The 18,944-nt window shown below is 34.0% G+C and overlaps 4 protein-coding genes across 5 annotated transcripts; 2 read left to right on the plus strand and 2 right to left on the minus strand.

Moving 5' to 3' along the window:
- The first annotated feature begins 732 nt into the window (after positions 1-732).
- LOC145605087 (putative disease resistance protein At4g10780) lies at positions 733-3,064 on the plus strand. Of its 2 annotated transcripts, none has more exons than XM_081661103.1 (2): positions 733-2,551; positions 2,715-3,064. In XM_081661103.1, the coding sequence occupies exons 1-2, from the start codon at positions 776-778 to the stop codon at positions 2,724-2,726; spliced, it is 1,788 nt and encodes a 595-aa protein (XP_081517229.1). In that variant the 5' UTR covers positions 733-775; the 3' UTR covers positions 2,727-3,064. The 2 variants fall into 2 exon arrangements, with proteins under 2 accessions (XP_081517229.1, XP_081517230.1); XM_081661104.1 differs by having other exon boundaries at positions 2,718-3,064.
- An 8-nt stretch (positions 3,065-3,072) lies between these two features.
- LOC145605086 (putative disease resistance protein At4g19050) lies at positions 3,073-5,528 on the plus strand. Its single transcript, XM_081661102.1, has 2 exons — positions 3,073-3,512; positions 3,654-5,528. Exons 1-2 carry the CDS (start codon positions 3,086-3,088, stop codon positions 5,201-5,203), a joined length of 1,977 nt encoding a protein of 658 aa, XP_081517228.1. The 5' UTR covers positions 3,073-3,085; the 3' UTR covers positions 5,204-5,528.
- Positions 5,529-6,846: 1,318 nt separating this feature from the next.
- On the minus strand, positions 6,847-8,413 carry LOC145605926 (uncharacterized). The gene is made up of 3 exons (XM_081661989.1): positions 8,273-8,413; positions 7,328-7,536; positions 6,847-7,220 (listed from the first exon to the last, which is right to left on the minus strand). The coding sequence occupies exons 1-3, from the start codon at positions 8,360-8,362 to the stop codon at positions 7,013-7,015; spliced, it is 507 nt and encodes a 168-aa protein (XP_081518115.1). The 5' UTR covers positions 8,363-8,413; the 3' UTR covers positions 6,847-7,012.
- A 1,087-nt stretch (positions 8,414-9,500) lies between these two features.
- LOC145605115 (uncharacterized) lies at positions 9,501-11,993 on the minus strand. The gene is made up of 3 exons (XM_081661134.1): positions 11,683-11,993; positions 10,362-10,567; positions 9,501-10,014 (listed from the first exon to the last, which is right to left on the minus strand). The coding sequence occupies exons 1-3, from the start codon at positions 11,770-11,772 to the stop codon at positions 9,795-9,797; spliced, it is 516 nt and encodes a 171-aa protein (XP_081517260.1). The 5' UTR covers positions 11,773-11,993; the 3' UTR covers positions 9,501-9,794.
- Positions 11,994-18,944: the final 6,951 nt, after the last annotated feature.

Below are 18,944 nucleotides of genomic sequence, written 5' to 3' on the forward strand. Positions count from 1 at the left end.
CTGACCGGTCAAGGGTGGTCTAACGCTGGAGAAATTAGTCCATGACGAAAATCCGGTGAAGCATAATTTCTTACATCATTTTTTATTTTAATAGGTAGTTTATTACAACATTTTGAATGTAATAGGTGGTTTCTTACAACTTTTTTTATTTGGTAGTTTCTCACAAAAAAAAATGCTTTTAATATGTAGTTTCTGACAAAATGTGTTAAAGTTGTAAAAAAAAATTTGATATTAATACAAATTAAGAGGATTCCATCAAGTTCTCACATAACTATATTTTTTTTTCTAATTTATAAATCACAAAAGTTAGTCAAAGCAGAATTTATGAATAGTGTCAAAAGTCAAACGTGCCATCTAATTGGAATGGAAGAAGTATAAAGACATTTTTTTTTTTTCAATCTCTTGCATTTTGGATTCTTCTTATTCTTCTAGTTACTTTCTCTTTGTTTATTATTTAGTCTTTTATATTGACTATTGCTTAAGTTCTCATTGACATTATTAATTTTTTCTCCAATCAGTATTCAATGTTCTGTTTCCGGAAAAGGATAACAACTACTTCTGTTTGCCATTCTTTCATGTGTCATGCTTTTCCTAAACTTTTTTCCAATTAGATATACCACGTTTTCAGCAAGCTCTTTTAGTTGAATAGTATACATTTATTTGATGTTGGAGATATGCAACAAGGAAATAGAATACAAACTTTTAACTTTTTAAGGTATACCTAAAAATTTACAATATACCTAAGATATATTTTTATCCTTTTTCAGGAATTGCAATGAAAGGAGGCTTGTGCAATTTATTGGCTATTAACTTAGATGACGAGTTGAAGACTTATAAGAGAAAAGTAGACTGTCTCACTGCTGTTGAATCAGATAACCTCACAGTCTTGAAGAATGCAGTGATACAGCCAGGAAAAAGGCAAAAAAGTGAAGTTGAGTTGTGGTTCGCAAATGTTAAAGAAAAGAAATCGGAACTTCAACGGATTGAAACTGAATTTAGAGAGAAGGGCCCCAGCAGAAATCTGAAGAGCCGCATCGAAAAAGAAACCAAAGAAGTTGAAGAACTCACTCAGCAGGGGAAGTTTCCTACAGGAGTTGTACTGGATGATCATGAAAGCACGAGAATACCAATGGTAGCAACAACGTTGGTAGGCCAAAGTTTTACTGAGAATGTTGATTCAATCTTAAAGTTGTTGAAAGAGGATTCTGTGTTTGCAATTGGTGTATATGGAATGGGTGGCGTCGGAAAGACAACCTTAATGAAACAAATCCACAACAGGCTCCTGGAAGACTCTGGCACTGCAGTTTATTGGGTGACTGCATCACAAGATTGTAGCCTTGAAAAGTTGCAAAATGAGATCGGGAAGGCTCTAGGTCTGGATCTATCAGAGAAAGATAAAGAGAGGAAGAAAGCTTTATTATTTCATAGATTGTCTGGGATGAAAAAGTCTGTGATCATCCTAGATGACTTATGGAAGCATTATCTTCTAGAGCAAGTTGGCGTTCCCCTTAATTCGAGCAGTTGCAATATTGTAATGACGACCCGCTTGAAGGAGGTGTGTTGTAGAATGAGCTGCCAAAAAATCATCAAAATTGAGCCCCTATGCAAAAATGATGCTTGGAAATTGTTTGCTAAACATTTGGAGGAAATACCAAGTAATCAATTAGCAGAAGAGATTGTTAGAGAATGTGGAGGTTTGCCACTTGCATTGATAACTATGGGATGTTGTGCAAGAGCATATAATACTATTCATGATTGGGAAAATGCTCTATACGAACTGAGAAGGCCTGTTAGTAGGCAAGAGGTTATGGAAGAAGAGGTTTTTCGAGTGTTAAAATTCAGTTTTGACAGCTTGAAAGACCAAAAGGTACAAAATTGTTTTCTATGTTGTGCGTTATTTCCAGAAGATCAAACAATACTAAAAAAATATTTGGTTGATCTTTGGATTGATGCTGGGATGCTTGACGAGGTACCAAGTCCGCAAGACAAAGTAAGTAGAGGACATGCTAATTTGAATAAACTGTTGAGCTCATGCTTACTGGAATCAGCAAATGATGTAGACTATGTGCGAATGCATGATTTGGTTAGAGACATGGCAATTATTATCACACAAAATGATCCTCCTTTCCTGGCAAGATCTGGTGAACAACAGGAAGAAGTGCCTGAAGAGGAGCAATGGAGCAAAGGTCTGGTAAAGGTGTCATTGAGTCATAACAAAATCGAGGAGATTCCAAATGGTATGGCACCTTTGACCCCAGAACTTACTGTGCTTATGCTCAATAAAAATCCTCTTAGGGGGATCCCAGAATCATTCTTTATGCACATGCAAGCCCTCACAGTTCTTGATTTATCTAATACTGATATTGTGAGGTTACCGGAGAGTGTTTCTGATTTGGCAAATTTAAGGGCGCTCTTACTTGCACGATGTAATGAGCTAACGTATGTGCCGTCACTAGCAAAGCTTTCAAATTTGAGGGTGCTAGATCTTTATGATGCTGTAAATCTTGAAAAAGCTCCAGACGGGATTGAAAAGTTAAAGTGTTTAGAAAAGGTAAGCTATTGGCCATGGGATATATCTGGCTTCAATAAGCTTATTCAATCTTTACCATCGTCAATAAGTTGCTACAGATTTTGGCTTCATGACCCAAAATTGTTCAAAACAATTCAAGATCTCCGTATCTTTAATAGGGGATATGAGAAGGAAGTGTGGGTAGCAGGGGCAGTAATAGAAGATGACGAAACCAGTTATATGCTCCCAGCAACAATTGAAATGCTGGCGATACATGCATTTGATGTAAATAGAAGAAAACTGGGCGATGTTTTCCCCACCTTGGGTTTGGCAACAGACTTAAAGATGTTGTCTATATCACGGTGTCCAAAAATAAAGGTGATATTTCCCCTCTCGGACAAGCAACTTTCCCTTCCAAATCTAAAATATCTTGAGGTGTCAAATTGTGATGAGTTGGAAGAGATATTTGTATCAAACATAAATAATCATCATAACTCTGTTCTTGCTCTTCCTAACTTGGTTAGGGTAAGATTACATTCTCTACCAAAGTTACGAAGAATTGATGGAAGAATTTACATGAACGATCTCTGTACTTCGCTGGAAGAGCTTGATGTGAGCCGCTGCCCTGAGCTGGAAGAGATATTTGATGGCGGCGACGGCAATGGTTCATCATCTTCAACTTCACAGGAAGGGGCAGAGACCCTAGTAATTGATACCATGAGTGCTTGCATTCCACAACCGAACCCCGTCTCTGCTCTCCCCAAACTGAAGATCTTAAAATTGGAAGATTTGCCGAAGTTGGGAAGCATCTATAAGGACCTGCACCTCTGTACTTCTTTGGAAAAGCTTGAAGTGAATAAATGTCCGAAGATAGAGGGAGTAGCTGAAGAGAAGCTGTGGTGCAAAGATCTAGTGGAAGTTTTATTGGCCTGGAATGATATCAAGGAGATTCCAAATGGTATGGCACCTCCAACACCAGTACTTACATTGCTGAATCTCAAAGGTAATCCTCTAAAGGGGATCCCAGAATCATTCTTTATGCACATGCGAGCCATCACAGTTCTTGATTTATCTTATACTTCTATTGTGAGGTTACCAGAGAGTGTTTCTGATTTGGTAAATTTAGAGGAGCTGTTACTTGCAGAATGTGATAAGTTAACGTATGTGCCGTCGCTAGCAAAGCTTTCAAATTTGAGGGTGCTAGATCTTGATTATGCTGTTATGCTTGAAAAGGCTCCAGACGGGATTGAAAATTTAAAGTGTCTGGAAATGGTATCCTATTTGCCATGGGATGTATCTGACAGCACTGGCTTCAATAAGCTCATTCAATCTTTACCATCGTCAATAATTTGCTACAAATTTTGGCTTCATGGCCCGAAATTGTTCAAAACAATGGATGATGTATTGGTTGATGACGACTATGATATTTTTGATACCATCTGCTCTGAGAAGGTAGTGTGGGTAGCAGGGGCAGAAATAGGAGATGACGAAACCACTTACATGCTCCCGGCAACAATTGAATTGCTGCATATATATAAATGTGATGTGAATAGAAGAAACCTGGGAGATGTTTTTCCCACCTTGGGTTTGGCAAGAGACTTAAAGGATATTTATATATATCACTGCAATGGGTTAAAATACATATCATCAGCGTCATCGTCATTGTTAGGGCCACAACAAGGCACTTTCATTGAGAATATATATCTTAATGATCTGCCTGATTTAAGAGGGATAATAGAATTCGGGAGATGCAGTTTTACCCACCTTAGGGAACTACAAATAGAAGATTGTCCAAAAATAAAGGTGATTTTTCCCCTTCCGGAGAAGCAACTTTACCTTCCAAATCTACGATTTCTTTCGGTGTCAAATTGTGCTGAGTTGGAAGAGATATTTGACGGTGGTGGAAGCAATGGTTCATCATCTTCAACTTTACAGGGTGGGACAGAGACACTAGTAGTTTATCACATTAATGCTTGCATTCCACAACCGAACCCCGTCTCTACTCTCCCCAAATTGGAGATTTTAAAATTGAAAGATTTGCCGAAGTTGGGAAGCATCTATAAGGACTTGCACCTCTGTACTTCTTTGGAAAAACTTAGTGTGTGGAACTGCAATGAGTTGGAAGAGATATTCGAGAGTGGCAGCAGCAATAGTTCGTCTTGCAATTCACCTCCTAGCCCCAACTCTGTTCTCTCCAAATTGAGAATAATAAGTTTGGGAAATCTACCAAAGTTGGAAAGCATATATAAGGACTTGTACCTCTGTACTTCGCTGAAAGAGCTTGAAGTGATGGATTGTCCGAAGATAGAGCGAATTTTCGAAGCACCCAAACCCATACTTGATCTGCCTAATTTAAGGGAGCTTAAATTGCTGAGGCTACAGTATCTGAGCAGCATACATAAAGGGCTACTCCTCTGCACTTCTCTAGATAAGTTTTCCGTAGAAGGTTGCTTGAAGCTGAAAAAGGTACCGTTGTCTGACCGCCTGATCTGTGATGACACACCGTCCAGTTTACTTTCACTCCCCTCGGAGTCTCACAACCCGGAGTTGTGGGAGCTCTTACAGAGAAAATACTCTGAAGATGCACGTCTCCTATCTGATTTTATACAACATCGCGTTAAACTTGAAGAACATAATCAGAACCAGTTGAAGCTGAAAAGAAAAAGGAGCGACCTTGAAGGGGAAAACTCGTGATTTTACAAAGTATATCGATCAAGTTTCGCTACCAGCCTCTGTTATTCCTAATGCAGATGAAGATAAAAATGATTGGCTTGCTGATCAACTTCTTCTACCGCGGTTAGTCCTTACTGAAGATGAACAAAATCAGATAAGTGGTTGGGGTGCATCCCTATCATTATCCTGACATTTCTATGTTTTTTTTTTTTTTTTTTTTTTTTTTTTTTTTTTTCTTTTATGTAGTGCACCCCTACTGTGTAAATCAAGTATAAATGCATACTTTTTCTATTGCTGATATGTTTTCTCACGCTTCCTATATTTATTCATTTGGCATTTGCAGTTATTATTATTATTTTTTTTTTCTTAAGAAGAATGCATTTAGAAGGTGGTTTGTATATTCATACTACAATATATACAAATAAAGACATGGGTAGGCACTCTACATTCATCCAATTTATTTTGAATTCCAGGAGCCCTTCAGTTTTATCTAACGAGATGTCATATACTACCACTGTGGCTCCGTTTCGTATTATTTGCAATAATTTGACATAAAGTAGAGACGAAAAATGTCTAATCGTGGCAAATAATATGAAACGGAGGTAGTATGTAATCATACTTCTTTTTTTTGGGTATGTGTAGAGAGAGACATAAATGATGTTTATAGCCAGCATTTGATGTTATAGCCTTATAGGTGATGGTTGAGAAGGCTGAATAATTTTTTTACAGTAAGTTCGTGTTCGCGTGGGCTGATTTACTAAACAATATCATCAATGAGGTTGAGGACTTATGGGAGAGCAATAAACATCTTGTTTGATTTTAGTTATTTAAAGTTTGGTAAAGGGATGACATTTCAACACTTTCTCAAATAAGAAATTGATATTTGAACAAAATATAAATAACCAAGATAGAAATGGGTAGATTATAGCAATTTTTCTAACTAATATGTACTTAGATCTTCCATTGAAGTGTAGGTGGGTGGGTGCAATGAGGGATACAAGTCATACAACCATACAAGTATATTGCTATTTTTTGTAACTAATGTTTAAGCTGCTTCTTTCCTTCAAAAAGAATTTCATGTGATTTAAGACCCAGAGACCTTCATTTTTCTTACTAAATAAACTTATTTGCTTTCTCATTTTGGTCTGATTCTGGTTTATGCCATTTCTCCTTGAATATATTGCATAATCTCATATATAATTTGCTTAATTTTTATAGCATGATGAAGCTTTTGTTCTGATGAATTCTCTTTGAGATTTTTCGTCTCAAATAGTAAATTATTTTGTGGCTTATCTTTCAAGGTAAAGCTGTTAAGAAAGTATGAGTAGCAGAATTGTCTGAAATTGAGCTTAGTTTTCTTGTTTCATCCACCTGACTGGACTGGTTTAGGCACTTGATGTGACTTTTTCATACAAATAATGTTAAGGAAGATAAAATTTCTGAAGCTGCTTGGTTTGGGCAGCAGCAGTTGCGAAACTTGTTTCAATCAAAGCATCACAGCAAAGAAAACTGTTACCAATTAACATATTAAGTACCAAAATAACTTATATCACTAAACACGATAACATAAATAGGCCACTATTGAATCTAGCTTACCAAAAAAAAAAAAAAAAAAAAAAAAAAAAAAAAAAAAAAAACTAAGCACAAAAAAGTACTCCGTAGATACAAGATAAATCCTGCACATAATTCCTACCACCAAGATTTTTAGTAAGGTCAATAAAGTTATGAGATCAGATGAGTAACAAGTTAATAACCCTGAAGAATCATTTTGTTGTGTTGTGTTTTTTTTCCCTTGGCATCCTGACACACTGTTTATGCTAGCGATTAGGTTCAGCCCCTCGCCTTTGAGTAGGAGATGTAGTAAAATTCCGAGAAAATGGCAGTAAAGAAGATGAAAGCAGCTCCAGCTGCAAAGACTCCTTTCCTTAGAGCCTCACATGATGGTGGGTTCTCTCCAATGAAGACCCTGTATTTTGTGTGGTATCCATTCCTTACAGAAGCCGCCAATAAGCAGACCTCAGCAACAATGAAAGTCAGCCTGATATAGAAGATTTAGTTATTCAAGGAGAAAAATACTGCTGAATATCTGTTATAAAAGCTTACTTAAATTATGTATTGTTATGAGTCAGGTAACAAAAATTATACCAGCAGAAGATGAAAAGAATGGTGGCACAAGCCCTTGATCCTCCCGGCCTTAAACCCTTTCCACAGCATAAACAACGGCTAGCCGCCATAAGAACTACTTGGCTAGCCAAAAGACAGAAAAATGCTCCTAGCCCATATCCTGTTGCAACAGTGTCTGTATTATACCGACAGTATTGATAGTTCAAGTCTCGGTCTGAAATTATTTGGGCCTGTCAATCAAAATCAATAACTTATATCATTTCCTTGATACCTCTATATTATACTGCTTTTATGAGAAATAATATGAATCTTTGGAAGGTTGGTGCTCCGGTCTTATAGGCTGAAAGCCTCTAATTTTTAGCACTAGTTGGTGGTTCTGGCTTCTGGTCCAAGATGGTAAACCAATAGTAGAATAATTCGTTTATTTGACAGTACGGGGATTACTAATAAGGTCAAGATATTGGAAAAAATAATGTAACCTTTAGAAGCCTTCAGAAAAATCCTGTTTTTTTATTATACATTCATAAATTTTGTAAAGTATAAGGGATAGGAAAGGTTGAGAAGTATGTAGCTTAATTCCTAACAATTTAGCCTTAATTAGCTTAATTTTGCAGGGAAAAATGGCATCTTACACAATTTTATACTCGAAACTGAGCAGATCAGGAGATCAATATGGCACTAATTAGAAGATTGCTAAATCAGGAACTCATGAAGCCAATTTAGTACTAAAAGTTCTGTTTTTTCTCTGTTTCTGTTTTGAGTACTGCAAAAATCTACCAGATCCAGTAAACATAAAATCAAAATTCCTACTAAATCAAATCTTATCATGCACAGTCACCATTGACACAACCATCATTGCATCAGAGAAGTTCTAATCTATGTTGCACGAAAACGGAGACAGTAACATCTAACACAAACAGGTCAAAAACTAAACTTCAACTATGAGATAGAGAGCGATAAACTTACAGTACTCCGTCTTTTTTCAGCATTGACAGCAAGCCCAAAAGCGATGATATCCAGGATCAAAATCAGAATTATAACAACCTTTGAAGCCATGATTTGGTAATTAAGCTTGCAGCTTCCAAAAAGTTCTTTCAGATATGTAATTTCTCCTTCTGTTTATCTCTAACACTCAAGAAAAGATAAATATGAGTTTTAACAGCTTTATAAATGCTGGCAGTGGCATCTGATCTGCTTGAATATTTTATAAATGCTTACAGAGTTAAAATGCTTTGACACTTTCATTCATGCTTAAGTTTTTCTGGCACTAATGCACATGCTTTATTTTCCTCCATTAATAAAGTCAACGATATATATATAACCTAAAGTTTTTCTTCAAGAAAGAGTAAAATTAAATAACTTTATCAAAGGTAAGATTTTGTTGACTTGATTTTTTGGTTTAAATATTTTATGTACTCATAATTTTTTAGTGTTGTTAAAATTATGAAGTAAATTGCAGGCTACATGTGGACCGACCAACCGAACTAAAGGCTACATCACATTATGTATTTATTTTCAGTCCCTATATACCCTTCCTTGCACTATGCATTGGAGAGCGGCTAAAACTAAAAAGCGGTGATTTAGTTCAGGATGCTTCGGCGACAGCAGCTGCAGCAGCAGCAGCAGCAGTGGTGCTTTTGCAGCTACTTGCAAAGTCGGAAGCTTTATTTCAGGTGACGAAATGTGAGGAGTTGGAGGAGATAATTGTATTTCAAAGTCTCCAACATTCCAACACTTCATCCTCAAGCATTAGATGATACCAAATTGCAAACTATCTGACACTTCCTTTGGGTTAAGACTTCAGAAGTTCAAAGTACTGAGATCTCTACCAGATTTACATAATGTATACAAGAAGCGACATTATGAATGTTCAATGCATGATGCTACTCTCAGAACGACTTATCAATCTGTATGACTCGGACTGGTGGAAGGTACAAAATCTTTGGGACTTCCCCAGAGACTCCAGGTTCTTTCTTCTAGGATGACTATGATGTAATCGTGGATGATTGATTCCGGTTGGATCATACTGTAAAGTCAGGGTTTTCCTTTGTACATTTGAATGCAACAGACTTAATCAAAATTCACTTGCCAGAGTTCATACAACTGATACCACTCTTATCAGTAAAATTTCTTAAGTTTAGAGTTTGAAAAACTGATATCATAAACACCGAAAGCCATGGATGTTGCCAAAAAAATAGCAATTATTCATATTCAAGTCACACTAACCAAAGAATCAGGACATTACAATGACAGGAACCATCTATTATATGTTTCTCTCTCACAAATCAGCAAGAATCTAACAAAACAACCGGGCAAATACACAACCAGCACACAAACATTGAATACGTGACATCTGCTACTTGTAAGAGTTTCTAAAATCAAGATTAATGGCCAAAAAGTAGTTCTTGTGAGCACATCAATGAAGACCCCAAAACATCATAGTGTGTTCTTGGAATTTGAGGGACTATACTGATCTATGTACTGTGCCTCATGGTCTGAAGGTGTCCTTTGCCTTTGAGTAGAAAACATAGTAGAAATTAGATACAATGGCGGTGAAGAAAGTGAATGCAGCTCCAGCTGCAAAGACTCCTTTCCTTAAAGTTTCACATGATGGGGCTCGGTCTTCATAGAAGGATCTGTATTTTGTGTGGTAGGCATTTCTTGCAGAACCAGCCAATAAGCATATCTCCGCAATGAAGAATGTCAACCTGACATGAATGAATTTCGTATAATTAACAAGATGAAAGTTAAAAGGTTCCGAATTATGAAGTGAAGACAGCAAACACATAATTCCCAGTAAAAGGACAATGCTTGTAAATTGAAATTTGACACTCTTATGACTCCAAAATGATTCTGGAAAGTATTTTGGCTGGGACATAGAATCCTAACCTTGAATTCAGCACTAATTAAAAGAATTATAATAAGCTTTTTTCAGTTTGGTTCAGGATAAACTGAATGGTTCTGGTCAAATTACTATGATAATTCAGGAAATATGAAGTTCTATAATTTCAAAACTACAGTTACAAGTTAAGCAACAGAAATATAAAGGACATACCAGCAGACGATGAAAAGCATGATAGCACAAGCCCTTGCTCCTCCTGGACCGAGAGCCTGACCACAGCAGAAGCATTTGGTTGCTGCCATAGCAATCGCTTGCCCAGCCAGGAGACAGAAAAATGCACCAATTCCATATCCTGTGGCAATGTCTGAATTATACTGACAGTACTTGTAGTTTGCGTCCGGATCAGATACAATATGGGCCTGTTCAAAGACAAGTCTGTCAGCTACATGTCTTAACAAAATGCTGAGATTCATATATTCAATAGTTTGGTCTTTCAGAAGTCAGTACTGCAGTATTCTAACAATTCTATCAGTTAGTTTTGGTTCTTGCTTCCTGTTCTAAAGTCATCAAATCAGTGGCATTATTCTGTTTGAATTGAAGCATTACAAAGAAAACATAACTAAGCAATCTGAATATAAAATATCAGCTGCAGTCGGAATCCGAAGATTTTAGCTGTATCCATTCTGTTGCTACTTCTGTTCAAAGTTCTTTACAAACATGTAAAATTTGACACCCTTTCTTTCCTATCACAGGAAGCGAAAAAAAACATGTTCAAATCGTAACACAAAAGGCATACACAGCCTAACTGCCTAAGAAGTTATTGACAAGTTGATAATTCTCTTACAATTAGGCAAAGTAGATCATTTCATAACTGAAAAAACTCATAAAACAGCATTAAGCTGAAAAACCCAAGCTTCATAGCAATTGAACAGCAAAACAACAACGATTTACGATAGATTCGGCTTAAATATAGACAATTCTAAACAATTTATGGACTATATGAATGATAGAGACTCCAATTATTTGGAAAAATCAATTGGATATGAATAACACCAACACCCACATGGATCCACCGCTAAAATAGTCTCACAAGTCAAGATTTTTCCAATTATTAAACATAAATTATACTAAAATTTATCTCAATGATTATTCAGCATATAATTGGATCAACAAACTTCAATGAATAAAAAATTAATTGATCACAAAATTATTAAAAATAAATTTTTAAAAATAAAACTCTGAGTTTGCTCTGTTTTATGAAAACAAATAAATAAATAGGAATAAAATGCGCATCATTGACTAATACAGTCAGATCAAGCAGAATTAATCATAAAAATGAGATAAACCAATCAAAATAACACAATCACCCTTCAAATCAAACAACCCATCAGCTAAACTCCACTCGTTCCATCCAAATTTAGTCGTCACATTACGATTTTAATTTACACTATCAACGTGACTACTAATTACGTCCCCAAAAAAGTATCAACTAAACAAGCACATACAAAAAGAAATAAGGAGGGAGTAAACTTACAGTGCTTCGCCTTTGTTCAGCAGCAACAGCAAGACCAAAAGCAATGACATCAAGAACAATAATGGCAATAATAACAAGCTTAGAAGCCATAATTTTCCACCAGTGTACAAGATCTGGGATTTTTTTTTTTTTTTTTCTGTCAAAATTAATTTTTGTAGTTGATAAAAATGAAGAAATGTGGTATAATTTAGTTAATATGAGAGCTAAGAGTAGGTGGTACTTAAAGAATTAAGACAGAAATAAAAAGGTGTGGAAGGTGAAGTAGTGAAGTGGAAGCATCTAATGTAACCGCTGGAACTCAGAAATGAATACGACTTCATACCAGCTTAGTTAAAGCTGGCATATGTCTTTCTTTAATTTCGACTTCTTTTTATTTTTTGTGTAAATTGTTGTAATACGTAGTGTCTCTAAATTTCTAGAAAAGATAATGGATATGCTTAAAAGTTAAAATACTACTCTCTCTATTCCTAAATTACATTTTTAAAATACTACTCTCTATTATATGAGGAATAAATATTAGGAGTAGAAATGTAATTTACAAACAGAGGAAGTAGTAGATGTTTTTAAATGAAAATGAGATTGTACCAACTTTAATAATTTTTTTTTTCCAGTTTCATAGTCTTTTTTATTTTTACTCCTATATTATACTTCCTCTGTTCTATGAATATTGCAACAATGGACTTTTTGCACTATTCATCAATCTTGTTTGACCATATAATATGATTTATACGTTAACTAAAATATAGTTATGTGGGATCTTGTTGGATTCATCCCATAAAATACTTTCACAATATTAACTTTTTATAATTTTTACTCTTACACAATTATAGATATTTAATATATAAAATGCGCTTTGGGATGCGTAGCTTTCTCCTTGTTGCAATATTAATAGAACGAATGAAGTACTTCGTACTGTAAATGTTCATTTTATACATTGCAATGTTTAGAAATAAATGTTCATTTTTTTTCTATTATTCATTTGTGTTGTGCGACTCCGGCTAAACATCTGTGTTTAACTAGGTCGGCAGATTAAGTTAGGCGTGCATATATGATCATCTTTTTTTTTCCTACATGTTGCAACTCTATATGCTCTTTCTATTTCTCTTCTCATCAATAATGGTACAAATTCATATGTTTTTATTTGCTTTAGTAGGTAAGGTGAAGGTGCAGTATTGGACCGGACCATCTCAAATGCCAACTATCCCTGGATGCATGGGCAAGGATTCATGAGATTCGGGATGTAGTGAAATGACAATTTAATTTTACCACTAGATCAAGTACTACTTGGAAAAAAAAAAAAAAAGTTAACAGTTTAGGGAAAATGAAGAAGATCATATTTTTATATTTCTTGGTATTATGTTTTTTACTTTTTTTTTTTTTTGTTGGTAAAAAAAGGACCCTACCGGAACATCGGGTTGAGACCTCTTACAAGCTCTCCCAACCCGGGTTAGCGGGCTAGTACATACTAGTAGATAAATCTAGTAATCTATAATAGGAAATTTTGTGTAAAACTACCTTAAAGATAGGGTCATTTGTGAACAACTACCCATTTTTTTTTATTTGTTTAGAACTACCCGCAAGTTTGGAAAAGTTTGGGTAGCACTACCCACTAACGTTTTTCGTCCAATAAAAACGTTATTTTGGGCCAAATTTTCACTTTTTTTCAATTACAATGACCAATTAATGCTAAAATAAGCAAAAACCCCAATTCAATTAAACCCCTAAACCTCATAAATTAAAATCCCCAAATAATACTACACTCATGAACCCTAAAATGAATTATGATTAAAACCCTAATTAGGTTAATTAAAATAGATTAAAACCTTTATACAAATTGAGAGAGTTAATTGGGTGGCAAAAGTGAAAAAAATGAGCCCCGATAACGTCTTAATTGGATAGAATATGTTAATGGGTAGTGATACCCAAATGTTTTCAAACTTGTGGGTAGTTTTAAACAAATAAAAATAAATGGGTAGTTGTTCACAAATGACCCTATGTTTAGGGTAGTTCTACACAAAATTCCCTCTATAATATTACAATATGTTCAAATTTCAGGCAAAAAATATACCTCAAATGTAAGTAATACTTCCTCCGTTTTCTTTTACTTGCAACACAGCCTTGTGGCACGTGTTTTGAGGTCGAGTTTATGTAATGTAAACGAATAAATTTTTCATTATAATTTTTACAAGTGATACTTAACCCTATTCTAATTTTCGTGTAAATATTATATTGATAAAATCGTTCGTTTACCCTCACTAATCTTCTCCTAAAATTGCGTGCTTAAAAGGTGTGTTGCAAGTAAAAGAAACCGGAAGAATTATACAATTATGAAAATAGAATAGTGCACCCGGAAAGAACATTAGGCTTATTTTAAAGAACATGAGGAAAAAAAAATAGAACATACGAGTGTTGAAAAAGAACATGCTAGTATTTGAAAAAGAACATGCATAATAAAGTTCAACAAAAGAACATGTTTGTGTTTGACAAAGAACATGGCCTCCGAAAAGAACATTAGGCATATTTTAAAGAACATGGAATAAAAAGAACATGTTAGTGTTTGAAAAAAGAACAAGCTGGTGTTTGAAAAAGAACATGCTAGTATTTGAAAAAGAACATGCATAATAATCTTCAACAAAAGAACATGTTTGTGTTCGACAAAGAACGTGGCCTCCAAAAAGAACATTAGGCATATATTTAAAGAACATGGAATAAAAAGAACATGTTACTGTTTGAAAAAGAACAAGCTAGTGTTTGAAAAATTAACCTTGCTTGGTTATCTTCCAGTTGGTTTCAATTTGGTACTATTCTTCTTTCTCCTCCAATTGTTCTTTTTTGAACAACTTGTACTTCATAGCTTTATTTTATTTTATTTTTTTTTAAAAAAAAACCCTAAATTCACAAAATTAAACACTTTGACTTTAAAATTATTGACGAAAAATAATTTGCATGTACAAAATTTATACTTACATTTTACTTGAATCCACCATTTGTTCAAGTTTGAAGGTTGAATTGTTGAAACAAGTTCAATTTTTTTCTTGGGTTTCACTTTGAAGATGAACAATTTTGCTATTTTGATTTTTTTTTGAAAAAATAGAGAGAAAAGTTCTAAATAAAGAAAATTAATACTTTGGAAATGGTTTTTACCCAAACAGTAGAAGAATTACCATTATTACGAGATTGAAGCAAAATGAGACCAATTAAAGAACTTCATTGAAATTCTTTGATGAAAACAATGGTGTAAAGGAGAGAGAAAATTGGCAGCAAGAGAGTGATAGGAAGGGAAAGAGGAGTGAGAAATTGCAGGAGAAGAGAGTGATGGATTTGCAATTGCAATAAAATAAAAACATGTTCATTTTTTACCCATGTTCTTTTAAATATATTAAATGTTCTTTTAAGTACACCATGTGCATGGTGCACCCGGGTGCACCAACCACAAATTAATACAATTAATAGTGTGTCGGTGAGGTCCAAGTCTTAACATAAAACGGTTGAACACGAATAAAACGCCATTGTTTGATTTGTCGGTCATCTTTCTTTGTCTTCCAGATCTCATGATAATGTAGGTACCACATGCACTTTTAAGATTTCTTTATTTCGGAAATTCATTTAATTTATTAAGCAATTTGGAGTATATCATTAAAAAGTCAGAGAGAAATGGAGGAAATTGGATCAATTATCAAGCTGTTACTATAAATTTCATATATTTTCCAAGATAATAATTTTAATTACAAATAATCTTTCCGAATATAGGTCTAATTTTTTTTTTTTTTTTTCATCTAAAGAAATTTGATTTTAAGATTGATTCAAAGATATTAATACTATGATTACATGAAATATATTAAAAAAAAAAAAAAAAAGATTTTCTAATCTTTGATGAATACAATCAATTATGAATCTTTCATATGAATCAATTATTAATACTCTTTTGGTCATATGTATCACTTATTTACAGAGTGATAAACGCGGGTCTGGGCCACACTCGACACCCGCAAACCAAGAGAGAGTCCACTTTACAAGTCCAAGGAGGTTCCATCCCAAAACCATATGGCAATAGGAGGAGTAGCTCCTTAGCCTTATAAAATGTTTAATTCTCTCTTCTTCAACCAATGTGGGACACTTACATGTGGTGACACTTGAGAGGTTTATTCTTCAACAGAGAGGTTACTCGTTTGGTAAGGGATAAATTATAGGGGTTACTTATTCAAGGGTTACTCGGTCGGTTAGGGGTAGGGTTACTCACACACAAAACGCACTAACTGATTGAGTAAGTAACTTTTACAAGTAACCCTGATTGAATAAGTAACTCATACAAGTAACTCCTAAATAAGTAACCCCCAAATATAAATGATACTAATATAAAAAGAATAAATATATATATGCACATTTTAAGTGAGCTGAGAATAAATAGAAGTATGGAGTATTGGAGTATTTAATAGTCAAGTGATCACATTTTAAATGTTTATTTTTTCCCTTTTTCATGTACACATAGTCACATATCCACAATCTTTTTTTTTTTTTTTTTTTTTTTTGACATTGATTATCCACAATCTTACTATAGTTAATTTGCCTAAAAAAATCTTTACATACTTACACTTTTAATTTCCATGGAGATCTCTAGAAAATCATTTTAAAAAATGGAAATTATATATCATAACCAATTTTCTCTATTAAAAAAAGGTAATGAAGAAGATTATATGTTTTATCTACGTTTAGTACACGTTTAAGGGGTTAAAAAATCAGCACAGAATAATGTTAAATTGTTAATACGAGTATATTAATAATACGAGTATATTAATAATTTCTCTTTCAAAATATTTAGGTCATACTTTTCAATTTATCTTCTTTCAAAAGCAAGTACGCTAAAGAACGAGGAACTCAATAATGGGTTTTTTTAATTTTTGCATGCCTTTCCAAAGCTATGAATCCAGAAGCAAAGCTTCTAAATGGTAATCATTTTTATTTATTTATTTTTATTTCATTTATTTAATTTTTTCCTGTAAAAGTTGATAGCTATAACCTATAATACGATTCTACAAGTATTAGTAGTAGATGTTTAAATGATGATTTTTTTGGTGTTGCTTTTAATTTTGCCTCAAGTAATTTATCTAAGAGATTAAAAATATATATATATATATATATATATATATATATATATATATATATATATATATATATAAAATAAAAAATAAATAAAAAATATTATCACATGATATTTTCAAATATAATTCAACATTTTATTTAATCTTAAATTCATCATCAAATGTGAAGCCTTTTTTTTTTTGAAAATTATTTATTTATTTATGAAAGGGTCATGAGAGATAAACAAGTTGATCTCTGTATTTTCCCTATAATAACAAATTAACAAGGTCATACAAGACTTATACATTTGTTTTTATATGTAATAAAAAGGTGACTTATGCATAGCTTTCATTAATTAGTCGCGTTAATATATTGTTTACACTATCATATACGACGTATATACTATATAGAGTTTTTTTTGGTTAATATGTCACAGTACGGTGTGATGTAAATGTGAGTTAAAATAACTTTCGACATCTAAACTTAATAGTATAAAGGACATAAATAATTGAATTATTAATGTTAATTATGAAATAGTTTTGTAATGATATTTACTCGTACAAAAGTTGTTTACATTTGTATTTTGTATTGTTCAAAATGTACACATTTGAACATTTAAATACATACATGGGTAAATCGTATTTTTAATTTAAGAAAAATTAATAATTTAAGCTTAAAAGCGGGATGTTTTATACTTCGTATATTTAATTTTCTTATACTTCGTATATTTTTTTCTTAAATCAGCAAGAAGCCCATTGAACAACTTCTATATCGCCTCAAGTTACTGCAAGCAAGGAAAAGTACAATTATCACTCAAACCTGTGAAGATATTGCTAAGCTCCTTCAACTTGGTGACTTTCAACGAGCTTCCAACTTGGTATAACTCCAAAGATGTACTTGTACATAGTATAAGCTTCAAAGATATCTAACATGGATCAACCATTTTAAATTAATGGTGGAATGTATAGACAACTTTATTAAACCGTAAAATCATGATAAATCCCTAATGATGTGAATTAACAGGTTGCATTCGAATTAACTCCAAATGTAAGATTAAGCTTAATTATATCAACTTAATTATCGCCGTGATTTGTGTTATAGGTTGAAGAACTATACAGGGAAAAATGTAGAGCCACTGCTTACATACTGATCACTGGAGCCGGTGAATGCATCTCACACAACCTCACCAGCATTACCAGAAACAGGCATTACCTCTGTTTTAACTACTTTGTATTCTCTTTATTGTGATGTTGTTACTCTCATCGTCGTCTCCCCCCCCCCCCCCCCCCCCCCCCCCCTCTCTTCTCACACACTCGCTCTCTTTTTTTCATGTCAGGGACATTACAGTGGATGTAAAAGAAGCTGTTTCAAGTCTGATTTACGCTGCCTCAAGATGTGGTGAACTGCCGGAGCTTATCAAATTGAGAAGCCTATTCCAAAATTGGTACAGCAATGAGTTTGATGGTAATACTGTGAATTTTCTGCCAACAAACCTCGTGAAGTCAGAGCTTAAGAATGCATTGTCCATCGGTTCAGTATCTAATGAAGTGAAGCTTGAATTAATCAAAGAAATCATCAAAGATTATGCTGATATGTACTGTAGTTCGATGAACTGTCAGCAGGTGAGACTGAACTCACACTGAGTTTAATCAATCTGTTCCTTTGCATTTCTTATTCTGTTTGCTGTTGTTACAGGTTTGTGATGTTGTAGACGAAAAACACGACTTGAAGGATAATCAAGCTCTGAATAATGGAAAATCATCACTAGAGAAGCCCAAGCATACTGAAAGCATGCAAAGTTTACCAGATAGGATGATCCTAGATTCTTTAAACCCCGACTTGTTAAGTAAAAGCAGCAGGGATTCTGCACTTCAGACACTCCATCTCAACGACACAGATGTTAGTTTTTTCCCGCATATCACTCCTTAACCACCCCTAATACCCAGACAAAGGAAGAAAAGAAAGAACTATTTTCTACTTCATTACATGCCATAGAAATTCCATATTCTACCAATTTTAATGTGTATTTTAAATCTTGTTCCAGATTTATGTTATCCATGAAGAACAGTATGAAGGTTATCAAGAACAAGGTCTGAAATATGAAAAGGGGTTGTCAAAATTCCCAAAGAAGCCTAATTTTGGCTATATATCGAAGAAAGCCAGCAATGTAAGCCATGAAATGA

This window comes from Chenopodium album, chromosome 22, assembly GCF_948465745.1.
Source record: "Chenopodium album chromosome 22, dcCheAlbu1.1, whole genome shotgun sequence".
Classification (NCBI taxonomy): Eukaryota; Viridiplantae; Streptophyta; class Magnoliopsida; order Caryophyllales; family Amaranthaceae; genus Chenopodium; species Chenopodium album.

Bases quoted from the DNA above. Each gene is read 5' to 3' on its own strand.
- LOC145605086 (XM_081661102.1), top strand. From the start codon at position 3,086: ATGAACGATCTCTGTACTTCGCTGGAAGAGCTTGATGTGAGCCGCTGC. The intron at 3,513-3,653 runs GTAATCCTCTAA...TGTTACTTGCAG, and splicing joins TACATTGCTGAATCTCAAAG to AATGTGATAAGTTAACGTAT.
- LOC145605926 (XM_081661989.1), bottom strand. From the start codon at position 8,362: ATGGCTTCAAAGGTTGTTATAATTCTGATTTTGATCCTGGATATCATC. The intron at 7,537-8,272 runs GTAAGTTTATCG...TTTGATTGACAG, and splicing joins CTGAAAAAAGACGGAGTACT to GCCCAAATAATTTCAGACCG. The intron at 7,221-7,327 runs GTATAATTTTTG...CTTCTATATCAG, and splicing joins ATTCTTTTCATCTTCTGCTG to GCTGACTTTCATTGTTGCTG.
- LOC145605087 (XM_081661103.1), top strand. From the start codon at position 776: ATGAAAGGAGGCTTGTGCAATTTATTGGCTATTAACTTAGATGACGAG.
- LOC145605115 (XM_081661134.1), bottom strand. From the start codon at position 11,772: ATGGCTTCTAAGCTTGTTATTATTGCCATTATTGTTCTTGATGTCATT. The intron at 10,568-11,682 runs GTAAGTTTACTC...GTCTTTGAACAG, and splicing joins CTGAACAAAGGCGAAGCACT to GCCCATATTGTATCTGATCC. The intron at 10,015-10,361 runs GTATGTCCTTTA...CATTCATGTCAG, and splicing joins ATGCTTTTCATCGTCTGCTG to GTTGACATTCTTCATTGCGG.